Below are 20,585 nucleotides of genomic sequence, written 5' to 3'. Positions count from 1 at the left end.
CTCATCTTAGCCCAAATTAACCACTAACCTCAGATGACTTGTTTGGCTCATCTTTGGGGAGCTTTGAGAGCTTGATCAAGATATCTGACAGGTTGGGAGTACAGATCGCCTCCCACTGCCCCCTGTACTCTTTTTCAAACACACCGCTTTCACACTATCTCTCTCCTATAGGTGACATTTTCGGCTCTACCTTTGAGAACCTGGAGAATATGATTCAGATGCCGTCCGGATGCGGAGAGCAGAACATGATAAAGTTCGCCCCCGGCGTGTTCGCCGCCCGCTACCTACAGAATACCCTCCGCTGGGACAACAAGCCCGAACTGCAGGAGCAGATCAGAACAACGCTCCTCACTGGTAAGAATGATAGTAAAAGTTCCGAACAACGCTCTTCACTGGTTAGAATGATAGTAAAAGATCAGAACAACGTTCCTCACTGGTTAGAATGATAGTAAAAGTTCAGAACAACGCTCCTCACTGGTTAGAATGATAGTAAACGTTCAGAACAACGCTCCTCACTTGTTAGAATGATAGTAAAAGTTAAGAACAATAGATCAGAACAACGCTCCTCACTGGTTAGAATGATAGTAAAAGTTCAGAACAAAAGATCAGAACAACGCTCCTCACTGGTTAGAATATAGTAAAAGTTCAGAACAAAAGATCAGAACAACGCTCCTCACTGGTTAGAATGGTAGTAAAAGTTCAGAACAAAAGATTAGAACAAGGCTCCTCACTGGTTAGAATGATAGTAAAAGATCAGAACAACGCTCCTCTCTGGTTAGAATGATAGTAAAAGATCAGAACAATGCTCCTCTCTGGTTAGAATGATAGTAAACGTTCAGAACAACGCTCCTCACTTGTTAGAATGATAGTAAAAGTTCAGAACAAAAGATCAGAACAACGCTCCTCACTGGTTAGAATGGTAGTAAAAGTTCAGAACAAAAGATTAGAACAATGCTCCTCACTGGTTAGAATGATAGTAAAAGATCAGAACAACGCTCCTCTCTGGTTAGAATGATAGTAAAAGATCAGAACAATGCTCCTCTCTGGTTAGAATGATAGTAAAAGATCAGAACAACGCTCCTCTCTGGTTAGAATGATAGTGAAAGATCAGAACAACGCTCCTCACTTGTTAGAATGATAGTAAAAGTTCAGAACAACGCTCCTCTCTGGTTAGAATGATAGTAAAAGATCAGAACAATGCTCCTCACTGGTTAGAATGATAGTAAAAGATCAGAACAATGCTCCTCACTGGTTAGAATGATAGTAAAAGATCAGAACAACGCTTTTCACTGGTTAGAATGATAGTAAAAGTTCAGAACATTGCTCCTCACTGGTTAGAATGATAGTAAAAGTTCAGAACAACGCTCCTCACTGGTTAGAATGATAGTGAAAGTTCTTGCCATGTCTTATTATCCCCTCTAAGTTTATGTCTTTGCATACGACAAAAGTTAGGCACATTAACAGAATAAAACATGCAAATACATAAATATATTTACATTTAGTATACAATTATAAATGATTTAATTATGTATATTTACCTTTTCCTTTTCCTCATAATCATCATTTCTACATGCATACGCCAGTCGATATTAAAACCTTTTTTTAGTATCGGGTGATGCATCTTGCCCGATAGTTTAAATGTATTTTTAGAGGAAAAAAGAAATGCCATATGCCGATAATTTAAAAACTTAAATTTGGACAGCGTCAATACATGCACATTGTAATCATGATTATTTTAGGGTACCAGCGGCAACTGATATACCAGAGGAGTGACGGATCATTCAGTGCTTTCGGTGAGGCAGACAATGCTGGAAGTCTTTGGTAGGGAATATTTGATTACATAAAAGTAGTAAATTTATAACACACTCGTACACATTGTAGTTATTACTCTCATTAGGGCAGACGTGTGAAGTGACTCTGTTGTTTTGCAGGTTGACTGCGTTCGTCGTTAAGTCGTTCTCCCAGGCCAACCAGCTTGGACTTATATCGATCGATTCGGATGTAGTCGACCGAGCCGTCCGTTTTATGAAGAACCAGCAAACACCTGATGGCGATTTCACGGAACCAGGAACGGTCATCCACAGGGCGCTTCAGGGCGGCACCGCGTCCACCATCCGCGCCCTAACGGCATTTGGGCTTATTGCTCTGAAGGAAGTGAATAAGGCGGAGATACTCAAGGTATTTAATGGGGTGGCTGCACTTGAATGCCTGGTGGCGGATCCGTGGTCTAGTGGTAACACACTTGACTATCAATCCAGGGGTCGCAGGTTCGATTCCCCGTCGCATCACTATAAAAATACTAATCGTCTTCCGGGAGGGTCGTTAAATTGGGGGTCCCGTGTGACAGTGCTATACACTGGTGCACGTTAACGAACCATGGTAGCTCTAACCAGGGTAACATTCTGTCTGTGTACTATGCTCCAAAAAACCTAAAATGACTTACAATCTTAACGGAGCACTCGCCGAATGGGCAAGGCCTGAGTGCAAGTATAAATAGCTTACACACCACCACCTGAATGCAAATATTAATTTCAGATGCACTTTCAACCCTTTTGATCGAGCACTGCATGGATTAGGCGTTAATTAACGCACTTAGGCGCAAGTATTAGGTATACAAAAACGAATCAACTGCACTATATCTAGGACGTATCGTTTACTACTGTTTTGTGCCCTGTAATCGAGAAACATCGCGACCAAGTTAAGAGACATACCATGTCATTCATTTTGGACTCTTCAGCAAAACACCGATCCCTTGCGTTTAGAAACGACGCTCGCTGTCGCTGGAAGAGGCCCCAAACTGAGGGCGAAATGGCGATATATTGTTACTTCAGAACATGCAGAGGCGCTAGGCGAGGCAAGACATATCGATATTGTGTAGCTTATTATGGAGTTGCAGTAATTGAAAAATGGGCACATTACAAAAAAAGACATAGCTATAACATTCTAGTGTTCCGTGGTATACTTCTTTTGCACATGACATACCTCCTTTCATCAGTAGAATGAACATGAACTGGATTGTTGTCCATCGCCGAATTGTTTTCAGCAGAGAATGACCGGAGCATGTGCAAAAAGGGTACCGTTTCAGAAGATTTCGCAAAGAGGGTACCGATATGGATACGCACCGTGTACTTTATCTTGTTTTGCGAATAAGGTTGAAAACACGTGTGCAAAACATTTCTCCTTTGTCGGTGACTACATTTGATGAGGCGGAAGGGAAAGCACACGAAAAGGCGACAAATACATGCTAAGAAACGTGTACAGTTCATAGATAACTACTCGTATGTGCTGTTATCACGCTCTATTTGAGCCATTTCGCATCATCGAGTTCAAATGGCTTTCAGACATCAACGTGGCTATTTGTCGTTGATCAGTCCAGCGAAAAGGCAGTGCCAATTCATCATATCTATGAGCGCAAACGATCTGTGAGGAATAACTTAATCCATTCAATATACTACATGTAATAGAAATACTGACTGACCTTTTCATGTTTGACAGTTTCACTATTTCAAACTTTATGCTAAAATATAAATGGCCCTCATATATTCAAAAATGGCAACCAAAACATTACAGAACGACGCTACCAAGGCAATCCTGGCTGGGGCCATATCATCGGCCTCCTCCTACCTCGTGAACAGCATCGGCCAGATGACGACCGACTATGAGCGGGCGATCAGCGCCTACGCTATCTACCCATTGGCCCAACATAACTCCATCCTCACACAGCTTGAACAGAGCGCTAACCGTGTCACTGAAGGTGAGTCTTCATTTTATGACAGCATATATGTAGTTGCCATTGTCTTTGTAAAAAAAAAAAATGGAAAAAGTGGGTGTTTGATTCCAGGGTATTAATTATGTATTGATAGCGTTTGAAGTACACATTGTTGTCTACATGGTGTCTTTGGTGATACAATCATGATTATACTCAGCGTTTACATATGCATGTTTACTTGACGTGTATAGGATTTGAAAGCGTTTTGGAACTTTTGGTGTTTACAGAGAATTGTACTACTGTTATTCTGCAATCAAAAGTATGGTGTTTATAATTTATAATCGGGCCTCTGAGACTGGGTGACTAAAGTACGGTGTTAACACTCGGGGCTCTGAGACTCTGGGTGACTAAAGAACGGTGTTAACACTCGGGGCTCTGAGACTCTGGGTGATAAAAGTACGGTGTTTACACTCGGGGCTCTGAGACTAGGCGACTAAAAGTACGGTGTTTAATCTCGGGACTCTGAGGATGGGGGACTGAAAGTACGGTGTTTCATCTCGGGACTCTTGGCTGGGCGACTATAATTACGGTGTTTATACTCGGGACTCTGAGACTGGGTGACTAAAAGTACGGTGTTTAATTTCGAGACTCTGAGACTGGGCGACTAAAAGTACGGTGTTTGATCTCGGGACTCTGAGACTGGGCGACTAAAAATACGGTGTTTAATCTCGGGACTCTGAGACTGGGTGACTAAAAGTACGGTTTTTAATCTCGGGATTCTGAGACTGGGCGACTAAAAGTACGGTGTTTAATTTCGGGACTCTGAGACTGGGCGACTAAAAGTAAAGTGTTTAATCTCGGGATTCTGAGACTGGGCGACTAAAAGTACGGTGTTTAATCTCGGGACTCTGAGACTGGGCGACTAAATGTACGGTGTTTAATCTCGGGATTCTGAGACTGGGCGACTAAAAGTACGGGGTTTATTCTCGGAACTCTGAGTGTGGTCGACTAAAGGTACGTTGTTTCATCTCGGGACTCTAAGACTGGGCGACTGAAAGTACGGTGTTTATACTCAGGACTCTAAGACTGGGCGACTGAAAGTACGGTGTTTATACTCGGGACTTTGAGACTCTGGGCGACTAAAGGTACGGTGTTTATACTCGGGACTCTGAGGCTCTGTGTGACTAAAAGTACGGTGTTTATACTCGGGACTCTGAGGCTCTGGGTGACTAAAAGTATGGTGTTTATACTCGGTACTCTGATACTTGGCGACTGAAAGTACGGTGTTTATACTCGGGACTCTGAGACTCTGGGCGACTAAAAGTACGGTGTTTATACTTGGGACTCTGAGACTCTGGGTTACTAAAATACGGTGTTTATACTCGGGGCTCTGAGACTCTGGGTGACTAAAGTACGGTGTTTATACTCGGGACTCTGAGACTCTGGGTGACTAATCTACGGTGTTTATACTCGGGACTCTGAGACTCTGGGCTACTGAAAGTACGGTGTTTATAATCGGTACTCTGATACTTGGCGACTGAAAGTACGGTGTTTATACTCGGGACTCTGAGACTCTCGGTTACTAAAGTACGGTGTTTATACTCGGGACTCTGAGGCTCTGGGCTACTGAAAGTACGGTGTTTATAATCGGTACTCTGATACTTGGCGACTGAAAGTACGGTGTTTATACTCGGGACTCTGAGACTCTCGGTTACTAAAGTACGGTGTTTATACTCGGGGCTCTGAGACTCTGTGTGACTAAAGGACGGTGTTTATACTCGGGACTCTGAGACTCTGGGCGACTAAAAGTACGGTGTTTATACTCGGGACTCTGAGACTCTGGGTGACTAAAGTACGGTGTTTATACTCGGGACTCTGAGACTCTGGGTGACTAAAGTACGGTGTTTATACTCGGGACTCTGAGACTCTGGGTGACTAAAGTACGGTGTTTATACTCGGGACTCTGAGACTCTTGGTGACTAAAGTACGGTGTTTATACTCGGGACTCTGAGGCTCTGGGCTACTGAAAGTACGGTGTTTATAATCGGTACTCTGATACTTGGCGACTGAACGTACGGTGTTTATACTCGGGACTCTGAGACTCTGGGGTACTAAAGGACGGTGTTTATAATCGGTACTCTGATACTTGGCGACTAAAAGTACGGTGTTTATACTCGGGACTCTGAGACTCTGGGTGACTAAAGTGCGGTGTTTATACTCAGGGCTCTGAGGCTCTGGGTGACTAAAGGCCTGTGTTTATACTCGAGACTCTGATACTTGGCGACTGAAAGTACGGTGTTTATACTCGGGACTCTGCGACTCTGGGTGACTAAAGTACGGTGTTTATACTCGGGACTCTGAGACTCTGGGTGACTTATCTACGGTGTTTATACTCGGGACTCTGAGACTCTGGGCTACTGAAAATACGGTGTTTATAATCGGTACTCTGATACTTGGCGACTGAAAGGACGGTATTTATACTCGGGACTCTGAGACTCTCGGTTACTAAAGTACGGTGTTTATACTCGGGACTCTGAGGCTCTGGGCTACAGAAAGTACGGTGTTTATAATCGGTACTCTGATACTTGGCGACTGAAAGTACGGTGTTTATACTCGGGACTCTGAGACTCTGGGCGACTAAAAGTACGGTGTTTATACTCGGGACTCTGAGACTCTGGGTTACTAAAATACGGTGTTTATACTCGGGGCTCTGAGACTCTGGGTGACTAAAGTACGGTGTTTATACTCGGGACTCTGAGACTGTGGGTGACTAAAGTACGGTGTTTATACTCGGGACTCTGAGACTCTGAGTGACTAAAGTACGGTGTTTATACTCGGGACTCTGAGACTCTGGGTGACTAAAGTACGGTGTTTATACTCGGGACTCTGAGGCTCTGGGCTACTGAAAGTACGGTGTTTATAATCGGTACTCTGATACTTGGCGACTGAAAGTACGGTGTTTATACTCGGGACTCTGAGACTCTGGGGTACTAAAGGACGGTGTTTACAATCGGTACTCTGATACTTGGCGACTAAAAGTACGGTGTTTATACTCGGGACTCTGAGACTCTGGGTGACTAAAGTGCGGTGTTTATACTCAGGGCTCTGAGGCTCTGGGTGACTAAAGGCCTGTGTTTATACTCGAGACTCTGATACTTGGCGACTGAAAGTACGATGTTTATACTCGGGACTCTGCGACTCTGGGCGACTTAAGGTACGGTGTTTATATTCGGGACTCTGAGAATCTGGGTGACTAAAAGACTGTGTTTATACTCGGGACTCTGAGACTCTGGGCGACTTAAGGTACGGTGTTTATATTCGGGACTCTGAGACTCTGGGTTACTAAAATACGGTGTTTATACTCGGGGCTCTGAGACTCTGGGTGACTAAAGTACGGTGTTTATACTCGGGACTCTGAGACTCTGGGCGACTTAAGGTACGGTGTTTATATTCGGGACTCTGAGACTCTGGGTTACTAAAATACGGTGTTTATACTCGGGGCTCTGAGACTCTGGGTGACTAAAGTACGGTGTTTATACTCGGGACTCTGAGACTCTGGGTGACTAAAGTACGGTGTTTATACTCGGGACTCTGAGACTCTGGGTGACTAAAGTACGGTGTTTATACTCGGGACTCTGAGGCTCTGGGTGACTAAAGGACTGTGTTTATACTCGGGACTCTGAGACTCTGGGTGACTAAAGGACTGTGTTTATACTCGGGACTCTGAGATTCTGGGTGACTAAAGGACTGTGTTTATATTCGGGACTCTGAGACTCTGGGTAACTAAAGGACTGTATTTATACTCGGTACTCTGAGATTCTGGGTGACTAAAGGACTGTGTTTATACTCGGGACTCTGAGACTCTGGGTGACTAAAGGACTGTGTTTATACTCGGGACTCTGAGATTCTGGGTGACTAAAGTACGGTGTTTATATTCGGGACTCTGAGACTCTGGGTAACTAAAGGACTGTATTTATACTCGGTACTCTGAGATTCTGGGTGACTAAAGGACTGTGTTTATACTCGGGACTCTGAGACTCTGGGTGACTAAAGGGCTGTGTTTATACTCGGGACTCTGAGACTCTGTGTGACTAAAGGACTGTATTTATACTCGGTACTCTGAGATTCTGGGTGAGTAAAGGACTGTGTTTATACTCGGGACTCTGAGACTCTGGATGACTAAAGGACTGTGTTTATATTTGGGACTCTGAGACTCTGTGTGACTAAAGGACTGTGTTTATACTCGGGACTCTGAGACTCTGGGTGACTAAAGGACTGTGTTTATACTCGGGACTCTGAGACTCTGGGTGACTAAAGGACTGTGTTTATACTCGGGACTCTGAGACTCTGTGTGACTAAAGGACTGTGTTTATACTCGGGACTCTGAGACTCTGGGTGACTAAAGTACGGTGTTTATACTCGGGACTCTGAGACTCTGTGTGACTAAAGTACGGTGTTTATACTCGGGACTCTGAGACTCTGGGTGACTAAAGTACGGTGTTTATACTCGGGACTCTGCGACTCTGGGCGACTTAAGGTACGGTGTTTATATTCGGGACTCTGCGACTCTGGGCGACTTAAGGTACGGTGTTTATACTCGGGACTCTGAGACTCTGTGTAACTAAAGGACTGTATTTATATTCGGGACTCTGAGACTCTGGGTGACTAAAGGACTGTATTTATACTCGGGACTCTGAGACTCTGTGTGACTAAAGGACTGTGTTTATACTCGGGACTCTGCGACTCTGGGTAACTAAAGGACTGTATTTATATTCGGGACTCTGCGACTCTGGGCGACTTAAGGTACGGTGTTTATACTCGGGACTCTGAGACTCTGGGTAACTAAAGGACTGTATTTATATTCGGGACTCTGAGACTCTGGGTGACTAAAGGACTGTGTTTATACTCGGGACTCTGAGACTCTGGGCGACTAAAGGTACGGTGTTTATAATCGGTACTCTGATACTTGGCGACTGAAAGTACGGTGTTTATACTCGGGACTCTGAGACTCTGGGGTACTAAAGGCCTGTGTTTATACTCGAGACTCTGATACTTGGCGACTGATAGTACGGTGTTTATACTCGGGACTCTGAGACTCTGTGGGACTAAAAGTACGGTGTTTATACTCGGGACTCTGAGACTCTGGGTGACTAAAGTACGGTGTTTATACTCGGGGCTCTGAGACTCTGGGGGAATAAAGTACGGTGTTTATACTCGGTACTCTGATACTTGGCGACTAAAAGTACGGTGTTTATACTCGGGACTCTGAGACTCTGGGTGACTAATGTACGGTGTTTATACTCGTGACTCTGAGACTCTGTGTGACTAAAGGACGGTGTTTTACTCGGTAATCTGAGGCTCTGGGCGACAAAAAGGACGGTGTATACTCGGGGCTCTGATACTTGGCGACTGAAAGGACGGTGTTTATACTCGGGGCTCTGATACTTGGCGACTGAAAAGACGGTGTTTATACTCGGGGCTCTGATACTTGGCGACAAAAAGGACTGTGTTTATACTCGGGGCTCTGATACTTGGCGACTGAAAGAACGGTGTTTATACTCGGTGCTCTGAGACTCTGCATGGGCGGTGGTTATATAATTGAAACTCTTGAAACTCACGGCGACTAAAAGTACGGTGTTTGTACTCGGTACTCTTTGCGACTTAAAGTACGGAGTGTATACTCGGGACATTGAGACTCAGGGTGACTAGACGTACAGTTTTATACTCGGCGTTCTTTGTGATTAAAAAAGTACGGTTTAAAACTCGGGATTCTGAGAGTCTAATACTCGGTGTTCTTGGCTACTCAATGTACGTTTTAACGCCTCATTTTGGGAAACTAAAAGTGTGTTGTTTATAGTCAGGTCTTTTGGAGGCGATGCAAGTTCAGAGATACTTTAAATGTTTACAGATAAACTTGACATTCATCCTCGGAAACCATGGTATTTGTTTCGTTACACTATAGCATAGTGTAGTTATATCAGGGGTATCCGGTTTGACGTTATGTTGTCAATCATAAGACGAATAAAAGGTCCAAAGAAATTGAAAAAAACAACACATTGTTATTATTTATATTTACCATCAAATCCATTCGCTCCAGGAAACAATATTTACTGGAAGAACGATTCGTCCTCGTTGTCCGTGGAGACGACGGCGTACGCGCTGCTAACATACAGTACCAGGGATTCCGGACAGGGTGACAGAGATAACGGCTTCAAGATCCTTCTCTGGCTCGCCAAACAGAGGAACCCCTACGGTGGATTTGTCTCGACACAGGTGGATGTTTTGTTCTTATAGGAATTACATATATTTGTTAGAGCAATTATATATTATAAACATACACAACAAATATCTGCATGAACTTTGAAGTTGCGTCTCCTTTTCCTCCTGGACCCCACCCAGGCTAACAGTAATCAAGTCTGTTCACTGCTTGACAATAAATCAAGTCTGTTCACTGCTTGACAATTACCTGGTCCATTCACTTCTTCAGAACAAAACTCTAGTTATTTGTCTGCAGTGTTTGGTATAACATGTATATATTCATAAATTTCCTTAGTCGTTTCGGTAGAAACAATATGCATAAATTACACCGCCCCTACATGTCATGATTTTTTGGAATAATTATGAATATTTTGTGCATTGTACTAGAGAAAATGTAATGACATTGTGATATAAAACAAACTCTTATTTCGTAATGATCGACAACGTTACACAGGACCTGAATGTCAAGACATGGCATTCATTACATTATTTATTTCTTTAAAATTATTTACTAAATTGCCACCGAAAAGTAGATCTATTTTTAGTTACAAAAGTATTATAACATTTTTTTCTGCATTAAATATATGAACGGTTCAGTTGCATTAAAGCCTGAATGTCCTCGAGTACATGTGCACATTTTACCAACGAAGTATCAAATTTTATTATCGATGAAAGCTAACTGAATGCACGATTCTATGGTATGTAGACTTAAATCATTCTTTCCGCATCAGGACACAGTGGTGGCCCTGCAGGCGCTGACGGAGTACGCGAGTCTGGTGTACACCGACAACGTGGCGCTCAGTGTGACCGTCAACACGCGGACAAGAAGCGCGGACAACACTCTAGTCGACGGCCCACCTGTTACCATCACGCTCAACCGAGAAAATCATGATGTACTCCAGTATATCGACGTACGTAATGTATACTTTGAGGTGGTTTTAGTATTAATAATCTTCCTTTAAATCCCATCAATTATCTTTAAAATAAAAATAGGATGTATTGCCTGTATGTATGACAATGCAGATTTTTTCTCTATCAGCGGGCTGGCCGATTTCCTAATGTGGCGGTATTCATTATCTCTGATACGATGTACTGATCATATATAAATACACAAGAGTAAATAGGCACTTATATTACGTGTATTGTATTTTAATATAGTTTATTATTCACAATATTGAATGTTGACCTTTCCTTAGTTTGACGGATCCGTTAACCAAGTGGTCATCAAGGCATCAGGAACAGGGTTGGCTTTGGTCGAGGTAAAGTGAAGCTTATATGCATTCTTTAGGACATTTTTGCTAAAGCCAGAAAGGCATACTTCCAATGTGCTTAAATAATGCTCTCATACGAAAGAAAATGAAACTATTTACTATTATGTTTTTAAAACAGTTGAAATAATTCTTACTTAATCTTTCCACCTTTTCACTGAAATTAAATGTTTATGAAGTATATAATGCCACATAAAATAGATACTCGACACTTCACTATGCAGATAAACCAGTTTTTCAACGTGCGTTCAGAGGAGACGGTGGCCAAGTACATTCTCTCCGTGACGTCGAGTGAAGTAACGGCGACCAGCTATTCTGTCCAAGTTTGTGCATCGTGAGTACATTTGATTTGATTTTTAACCTGAACAATTCTAGGCAAATCTGAGCGTCGATTTTTAATTTCAGTTTGAGCTGTGCTCTGCAGGTTCTTTGGAAACAATAAGTTAATAACGTGTATGTTTTTACTACGAGATAGCATAGTTTCATAATGTTGCTGTTCCGCGACAGCACAATTTCCATTATGTTCCCGTTCCGAAACAGCACGAGTTTCATAATGTTTTCGTTCCGCATCCGCGCAGTTTCATAATGAGCTCGTTCCGAAACAGCACGAGTTTCATAATGTTCCCGTTCCGCGACCGATCAGTTTCATATGTTCCCATCACGCGACAGCACGAGTTTCATAATGTTTCCGTCCCGCGACAGCGCAGTTTCGTAATGTTCCAGACCCGCACTAGTGCAGTTTCATAATATTCTCGCCCCGCGACAGCGCATTTTTATAATGTTCCCGTCCCGAGACAGTGCAGTTCTGTAATGTTCCCGTCTCGCGACCGCGCATTTTCATAATGTTCCCATCCCGCGACCGCGCAGTTTTATAATGTTCCCGTCACACGACAGCGCAGTGTCATAATGTTCCCGTCCCGCGACAACACAGTTTCATAATGTTCCCATCCCGCGACAGCGCAGTTTTATAATGTTCCCGTCCCGCGACCGCTCAGTTTTATAATGTTCCCGTCCCGCGACAGCTCAGTTTCATAATGTTCCCGTCCCGCGACAGCGCAGTTTTATAATGTTCCCGTCCCACGACAGCACATTCGCATAATGTTCCCGAACCGCGACAGCGCAGTTTTATAATGGTTCCGTTCATCAACAGCACAGTTCCATAATGTTCCCATCGCGGGACAGCGCAGTTTTTGTTATGTTCCAGTCCCGCGTCAGCACAGTTTTTATGTATTCGTCCCGCGACAGCGTAGTATTTTATATTGTTCCCGTCCCTCTGCAGCGCAGTTTTTATAATGTTCCCGTTCCGCGACAACGCAATTTTTATAATGTTCATGTTCCACCAAAACGGGTTTTGGCTCTTATATTCATCCAGTAACGACATACTCATTCAAGATACTGATTTAATGATTTCAAAACCTTCCTGTTGATTTCGCTTAACGCTGTATGTTTTGAACATTCGGTGTTATTTTTACTTCACTAGTTAGCCGATTGATGTCATTGCACGTAATTACAATAGTTTTCAAACACCTCCTGCCAGTTCTATAGTATAAGAAACCTAGCATATATAGGATTTATTTTTAAAAAATACAATGAGTCGGGGATTGGGTGGGTGGGATAAGGGGCAAATATAATTACAAATAAATTTCAAAAAGTTGTCGGGCGACCAAAAAAAAATAATATTTTTTTTCATTTTTAACTCGTAATATTGTTAATAAAGCTTTATAATTTTATGTGTTTGCATGTTTTCATTCTATTTACTTATTTCATAGATACTTAAACAGCCGTTTTTTTGCTACATGACCTGATAAAATTGTACAATGACGTTAATGCGATAGTACAATGATGATAGCACGACATGACAGTGACGTTAACGCGATAGTACGATGATGATAGCATGACAGTACAGTGACGTTAACGCGATAGTACGATGATGATAGCATGACAGTACAGTGATGTTAACGCGATAGTATGATGATGATAGCATGACAGTACAGTGACGTTAACGCGATAGTATGATGATGATAGCGCAACAGTACAGTGACGTTAACGCGATAGTACGATGATGATAGCGCGACATTGCAGTGACGTTAACGCGATAGTACGATGATGATAGAGCGATAGTACGTTAATGATAGCGCGACATTACAGTGACGTTAACGCGATAGTACGATGATGATAGTGCGACAGTACGATAGCGCGACAGTACATTGACGTTAACGCGACAGTAGAATGATGATGGCGCGACAGCACAGTGACGTTAACGCGATAGTACGATGATGATAGTGCGACAATACAGTGGCGTTAACGCGATAGAACGATGATGATAGCGCGACAGTACAGTGACGTTAACGCGATAGTACGATGATGATGGCGCGACAGAACAGTGGCGTTAACGCGATATCACGATGATAATAGCGCGACATTACTGTGACGTTAACGCGATAGTACGATGATGATAGCATGACAGTACAGTGATGTTAACGCGAATGTACAATGATGATGGCGCGACAGTACAGGCACGTTAACGTGATAATACGATGATGATAGCACGACAGTACGATGATGATAGCATGACAATATGATGTTAACGCGAATGTACGATGATGATGGCGCGACAGTACAGGCACGTTAACGTGATAATACGATGATGATAGCGCGACAGTACGATGATGATAGCGCGACAGTACGATGATCTCGGCAAGCTCGGAAATAGCTATGTTATGTTACAATCTAAGTGTTTGTTACATCCTTCATAGGTACAACATCGTAGGTAGTAAGAGCGGCATGGCGCTCTTGGACATCGGTATGTTGTCTGGTTTTGAAGCCAAGTTTGACGAGATCACAGTTATTAGCGGCACCTTTAAGCGGAAGGAACGCTCAGGGACAAGAGTCATCATCTACTTTGACGAGGTAACGCCATGTGATACGTAGTTTCGCAAGTGTTTATTGTTGCGTGACCCGCACCCGGACTTAAATATTTCACCTTATATGTGTGTATATATATTCGATATGTTTGCACTTTAACACCACGTAACCGTTGTTGCAATGTTCCTAAAATGGTGCATTTGTGCCAGTATAAACTTTAATCATATACGACATAACAAAAAAAATGCTTTCAGATTGGTTCGGACAACGTTTGTGTAACTGTCCCTACCCAGAGGGTAGCGTTTGTAGCGAACTTGAAACCCTTCTCCGTGTTGGCCTATTCCTACTATGAACCAAGTGAGTTGTTTGGTTCAATCACACAAAGTTGGAAAACGTCATTTTGAAAAGTAGCTTGATCTACTGATACTAACATTATCAGAAACCAATATTATCATTAAACAATTTTCTTAGTCTGTTACTTTGAACACATTAAAATGTAAAGCTTACGTCAGAAACGATTTCTCAGAACTAAACGTACTAGCTTGGTAATGGATAATTATCATTTAATAAATTTAACAAATTTTACAATCATACCTAAACTTTTTCCCGTAGGTGAGCGCGCTATGGTGGAACACATTCCATCCGGGCTGCAGCCGAACCTATGCAGCACGTGCAATGGTTGCTGTGGCGAAGGAAACACTGTCCAACTCAGTGTAGGGATTATTATTTTACGTTTGGAGTCTTTCAACACATCAGCCTATACCTTAACAATTGCAAAACATGTAAACAAATTATGTCTTTGAGACATAGATTCCAACGCGACAAGCAGAAATAGGTTGTAAAAATTACGTAGGCGAAAATATGACGTCAACAGTTCATATTACTGATACTAATTTAGCGATACTCATTGTATTAACATCACATGTACGTTCCTTTTTACAAAACATTTGGCGAAAGGATTATGTTTACGTTTGTATAAATATATCCGAAAACTGTGACGTCGAAATCCATTTGTTAAATGACGTCGCGCTAATTCAGAACGCAAAATTGAAATTGACATGCGGGTTATACAATGAAAACGCCGAGTTTTCTCTATACAAAAATCTCAGGAGAATGTCAAAACTATATCATAGACTTTACTATAAATGTATGTTTTTTTTGTTTCAGAGCTGTGGACTATAGTGTTGTTCAAGTGAGGACAGAGAAAAACCACTTGTATTAATAGAAGTTTAAATTTCAGTCATGTAAAATATTTGTTGAAATATTCAGTTGCCTGTTGTACTTTATTTGTGTAGAAATAAACATTTTCAAATAGTATATGAATCATAAATAAACGTGAATATTTCCCTTTTCGTTTAATACTTAATTATTAAGTGCGGGGGTCCTTAAATGTTTTAACACGTTTGTGTCACCAATATATAGCTAGTGGTGCAGAAAATTGCATTGCAGTAGCTTCAAAAATAAGAAGAAGGCCATCCAAGCACAGCATTGATATAAGTTTAAAAGCTTTACACATGGTCAAAATAACATTGCTTTAACTTCAAAACAAAAGAAAGAAGGTCAACATATCGCAACCAATGTCTTCCGCGGACAAGATACATATGTGTTTTCAAAACTGTATACATGGTCCAAATTTTATTGAGTAGCTTCGAAGGGTATGACTAAAATACGAAAATAGCTTTTTTTTACTTAAATAAGATTATTTTTGATGAAAATGAAGTTATTTTCGTGAAAATAAGATTTTGATAAAAATCTGGTAAATTAAACATTAAATAACATTTGACAAAAATGCAGTTAGTTTTTGGATAAAATATATTTTTTTTGGGGGGGGAAATAAGTTTTGGTAAAACTCTGAAAATAGGGTAAGTTTTGGCGAAAATAACATTTTGGAAAAAAATGTAGTTAGTTTTTGGATAAAATAAAGTTATTTTTGCGGAAATAAGTTTTGGTAAAAATCTGAAAATAGGGTTAGTTTTGGCGAAAATAACATTTTTGACAAACAAATAGTTAGTTTATGGCTAAAATAAGGTATTTTCGCGAAAATAAGATTTTGGTAAAAATCTGGAAAGTTTTGGCGAAAATAACATTTTTTGAAAATTATGTACTTAGTTTGGGCTAAAATAATGTTATTTTCGCGAAAATAAGATTTTGATAAAAATCTGGTAAGTTTTGGCGAAAATACCATTTTGGACAAAAATGTAGTTAGTTTTTGGATACAATAATTTTTTGGGGAAAAATAAGTTTTGGTAAAAATCTGAAAATAGGGTTAGTTTGAGCGAAAATAACATTTTGGACAAAAATGTAGTTAGTTTTGGGATAAAATAAAGTTGTTTTCGCGAAAATAAGATTTTGGTTAAGATCTGGTAAGTTTTGGCGAAAATTACATTTTAAGCTCTGCCTGTCATAGGCATACATGTCGGTTGTGATACCGTAGATCACAAAATTCTATGTCAGAAGTTAAAAGAAATTGGTGTGGATTCAATTGAGTGGTTTCAATCATATTTATCTGGACGTAAACAAGTTGTCAATGTAAATAATACAACGTCTGAATTCATGAACATCTCTTGTGGCGTTCCTCAAGGAAGCATACTTGGACCGTTGCTGTGTTTATGCTATGTCAATGATATGAGTATAAGCATAAGTGAAAAATGTAAATTAATATTATATGCAGATGATAGTGCTATCCTTTTCTCACACAAAGATCCGTCTGTTATTAGTAATTATTATATCCAAGTAATTCATTAAGTCTATCTGCCCAACTACCTGCTGGAAACATTTTACAAATTTTCTTTAAAACTTCACCATAAAAATCGGGATGAGCACTACTATCAGCAATGAGCGATTTAAGACTACTATTGTTGTAGGACATATCTTTGATTGTTCCCTTTAGTTTTATCGTGTACCTGCTGCAGTAGCAATAACGGTCTATAATTATGGGTCATTGTCATTAACTTAATCCGCTTAATGACAAACAAGTGTGTATAACCGCTTTGATGTTGCACATTTCGGAAGGAGGTGTGATCAACATCGTATTTTAGTCTAAAAAGCTATTTTCGCGAAAATAACCTATTTTCGCGAAAATTGGTTATTTTCGTATTTTAGTCGTACCGGCTTCGAAAATAAGAAAGTAGGTCAAAAGGTCACATCAAGGTCATCTAAGCAGAGCATTGATATTAGCTTTAAAAACATAACACATCGTCCAAATAACATTGCTAAAGCTTCACAAAGAAAGTAGCTCAAAAGGTCGCAATCAAGGTCTTTCGTGGACAAGATTGATATTTGTTTTCAAAACTGTACACATGGTCCAGATTTCGTTGCTGCTTTAAATCTCTAAAAACTTTTTATTGTAGCTACAAAAATGAGGAAAAAAATCGAAAAGGGTTGGGCCAGCTTTGATCCCATAAGGGGCATACTTTGAGCAAACTTGGCCCTATTGACATAATTGAATGTTCACAAGCAATTGTGTACAACCAAACACACGAACCACGGAGACCGCGGTATCCCATAGCTCTTCTGGTCTTTGGTCAGTGGAGCTAAAATCAACCAACCCTCTTAAACTGACAGTACTTGATACAGGTGCCTGCATGCACACTTGCAGGACTTGATACAGTTGCCTGCACACTGACAGGACTTAATAGAGTTGCCTGCACATTGACAGGACTTCATATAGTTGTCTGCATGCACACTGACAGGACTTGATACAGTTGCCTGCATGTACACTGACATGACTTGATACAGTTGCCTGCACACTGACAGGACTTGATACAGTTGTCTGCATGCACACTGACAGGACTTGATAAAGTTGCCTGCACACTGACAGGACTTGATACAGACAACATGCACACTGACAGGACTTGATAAAGTTGCCTGCACACTGACAGGACTTGATACAGTTGTCTGCATGCACACTGACAGGACTTGACACAGTTGCCTGCATGCACACTGACAGGACTTGATACAGTTGTCTGCACACTGACAGGACTTGGTACAGTTGTCTGCATGCATGCTGACAGCACTTGATACAGTTGCCTGCACACTGACAGGGCTTGATACAGTTGTCTGCATGCACACTGACATGACTTGATACAGTTGCCTGCTTGCACACTGACAGGACTCGGTTCAGTAGTCTGCATGCACACTGACAGGACTTGAAAGAGATACCTACACACTCACAGACTTGATACAGGTACCTAAACACTCACAAACTTGATACAGTTGCCTACACACTCATAAACTTGATACAGTTGCCTATAAACTGACAGGACTTGATACAGATGCCTACACACTGAATGGACTTAATACAGTGGCCTACACAATGACAGAGCTTGATAGAGTTGCCTACACACTGACAGGACTTGATACAGTTGCCTACACACTGACAGGACTTGATACAGTTGCCTGCATATTAACATACTTAATACAGTTGCCTACACACCGACACACTTGATACAGTTGTCCATTCACTGACATACTTGATAATTTTCCTGCACACTGACAGGATTTAATAACTTTCATGCACGCTGACAGGACTTGATACAGTTGCCTGCACACTGACAAGAGTTGATGCAGTTGCATGCACACTTACTGGACTTGGTAACTTTCATGCACACTGACAGAATTTGATAGAGTTGCCTGCACACTGACAGAATTTGATACAGTTGCCTGCACACTGACAAGACTTTGTACAGTTGCCTGCACACTGACTGGACTTGATACAGTTGCCTGCACACTGACAAGACTTGATACAGTTGCCTGCACACTGACAAGACTTGATACAGTTGCCTACACACTGACAGGACTTGATTACTTTCCTGCACACTGACAGGACTTGATTACTTTCCTGCACACTGACAGGACTTGATTACTTTCCTACACACTGACAGGACTTGATTACTTTCCTACACACTGACAGGACTTGATTACTTTCCTGCACACTGACAGGACTTGATTACTTTCCTACACACTGACAGGACTTGATTACTTTCCTACAAACTGACAGGACTTGATTACTTTCCTACACACTGACAGGACTTGATTACTTTCCTGCACACTGACAGGACTTGATTACTTTCCTACACACTGACAGGACTTGATTACTTTCCTACACACTGACAGGACTTGATTACTTTCCTACACACTGACAGGACTTGATTACTTTCCTGCACACTGACAGGACTTGATTACTTTCCTGCACACTGACAGGATTTGATAGAGTTGCCTGCACACTGACAGGACTTAATATAGTTGCCTGCATACTGACAAAACTTGATACAGTTGCATGCACACTTACAGGACTTGATACAGTTGCCTACACATTGACAGGACTTGATACAGTTGTCTGCACACTGACAAGACTTGATACATATGCCTACACACTGAATGGACTTAATACAGTTGCCTACACAATGACAGAGCTTGATACAGTTGCATGCACACTTACAGGACTTGATACAGTTGCCTACACATTGACAGGACTTGGTACTGTTGTCTGCATGCACACTGACAGGACTTGATTACTTTCCTGCACACTGACAGGATTTGATACAGTTGCCTGCACTGACACTACTTGAAGCATGTGGTTGCTAAAAATTCCATCACAGAGTTCGAATTTTATTGATATTTAAGCTCAAACAAGAACATCTGTAAAACAAATCGTACGTTAGTCTATTTGAAACTCATAAAAATATCCTCTTACAACCCTTTTGATCATTGTTTATTACAAAATTGTCCAAGAGGTAATTATATCTTATCTCATGAACTCTCATGATCAGACAAGAACATTTTTCAAAGTTTACCCTATCTTAACTATTTATAGATTGATTAAAGTATAAAAAAATGTCTACTTGAGCACTTACATACGACCTCATAGACCAGAAACGTACAATGTAAAGAATAAGCCCTGAGACCCCGTAATCGCCCCGATTCAGTCCTGATACCCTCGAGTCGCCCATAACCAGTCCTGATACCCGAGAATCGCACATAATCAGTCTTGATACCCCAGAATGGCCCATAACCAGTCCTGAGACCCGATTATCGCCTATAATCAGTCCTGATACCCGAAAATCGCCCATAGTTAGTCATGATACCCGAGAATCGCACATAATCAGTCCTGATACCCCCGAATCGCACATAATCATTCCTGATACCCCCAGAATCGCCCAGAATCAGTCCTGATACCCCAGAATCGCCCAGAATCAGTCCTGATACCCCAGAATCGCACATAATCAGTCCTGATACCCGAGAATCGCCCAGAATCAGTCCTGATACCCAAGAATCGCACATAATCAGTCCTGATACCCCGGAATCGCCCAGAATCAGTCCTGATACCCCGGAATCGCCCAGAATCAGTTCTGATACCCCAGAATTGCCTAGAATCAGTCCGGATACCCCAGAATCAGTCCTTAAAGCCAAGAATCGCCCATTATCAGTCCTAATACATCAGAATCGCCCAGAATCTGTCCTGACACCCCAGAAACGCCCATAAT

At 41.6% G+C, this 20,585-nt stretch overlaps 1 protein-coding gene across 5 annotated transcripts in view; it reads left to right on the top strand.

Moving 5' to 3' along the window:
• The window catches only part of LOC128227692 (CD109 antigen-like), a 44,679-nt gene extending 29,234 nt beyond the window's left edge, over positions 1 to 15,445 (top strand). For all 5 annotated transcript variants that reach the window (XM_052938456.1, XM_052938459.1, XM_052938455.1 and 2 more), the window contains 12 exons: positions 172 to 354; positions 1,740 to 1,821; positions 1,932 to 2,178; positions 3,571 to 3,754; positions 9,807 to 9,982; positions 10,699 to 10,878; positions 11,164 to 11,226; positions 11,460 to 11,569; positions 13,992 to 14,145; positions 14,355 to 14,457; positions 14,713 to 14,813; positions 15,268 to 15,445. In XM_052938456.1, coding sequence (XP_052794416.1) covers positions 172 to 354; positions 1,740 to 1,821; positions 1,932 to 2,178; positions 3,571 to 3,754; positions 9,807 to 9,982; positions 10,699 to 10,878; positions 11,164 to 11,226; positions 11,460 to 11,569; positions 13,992 to 14,145; positions 14,355 to 14,457; positions 14,713 to 14,813; positions 15,268 to 15,282 — 1,598 coding nt within the window. In that variant the 3' untranslated portion in view covers positions 15,283 to 15,445. The remainder of the gene's footprint in view (positions 1 to 171; positions 355 to 1,739; positions 1,822 to 1,931; positions 2,179 to 3,570; positions 3,755 to 9,806; positions 9,983 to 10,698; positions 10,879 to 11,163; positions 11,227 to 11,459; positions 11,570 to 13,991; positions 14,146 to 14,354; positions 14,458 to 14,712; positions 14,814 to 15,267) is intronic.
• The last annotated feature ends 5,140 nt before the right edge of the window (positions 15,446 to 20,585 follow it).

Source organism: Mya arenaria, chromosome 3 (assembly GCF_026914265.1).
Source record: "Mya arenaria isolate MELC-2E11 chromosome 3, ASM2691426v1".
NCBI classification, from domain to species: Eukaryota; Metazoa; Mollusca; class Bivalvia; order Myida; family Myidae; genus Mya; species Mya arenaria.
The sequence above is the reverse complement of the archived record's forward strand: the minus strand, read 5'-3'. Positions and strand labels throughout refer to the sequence as shown.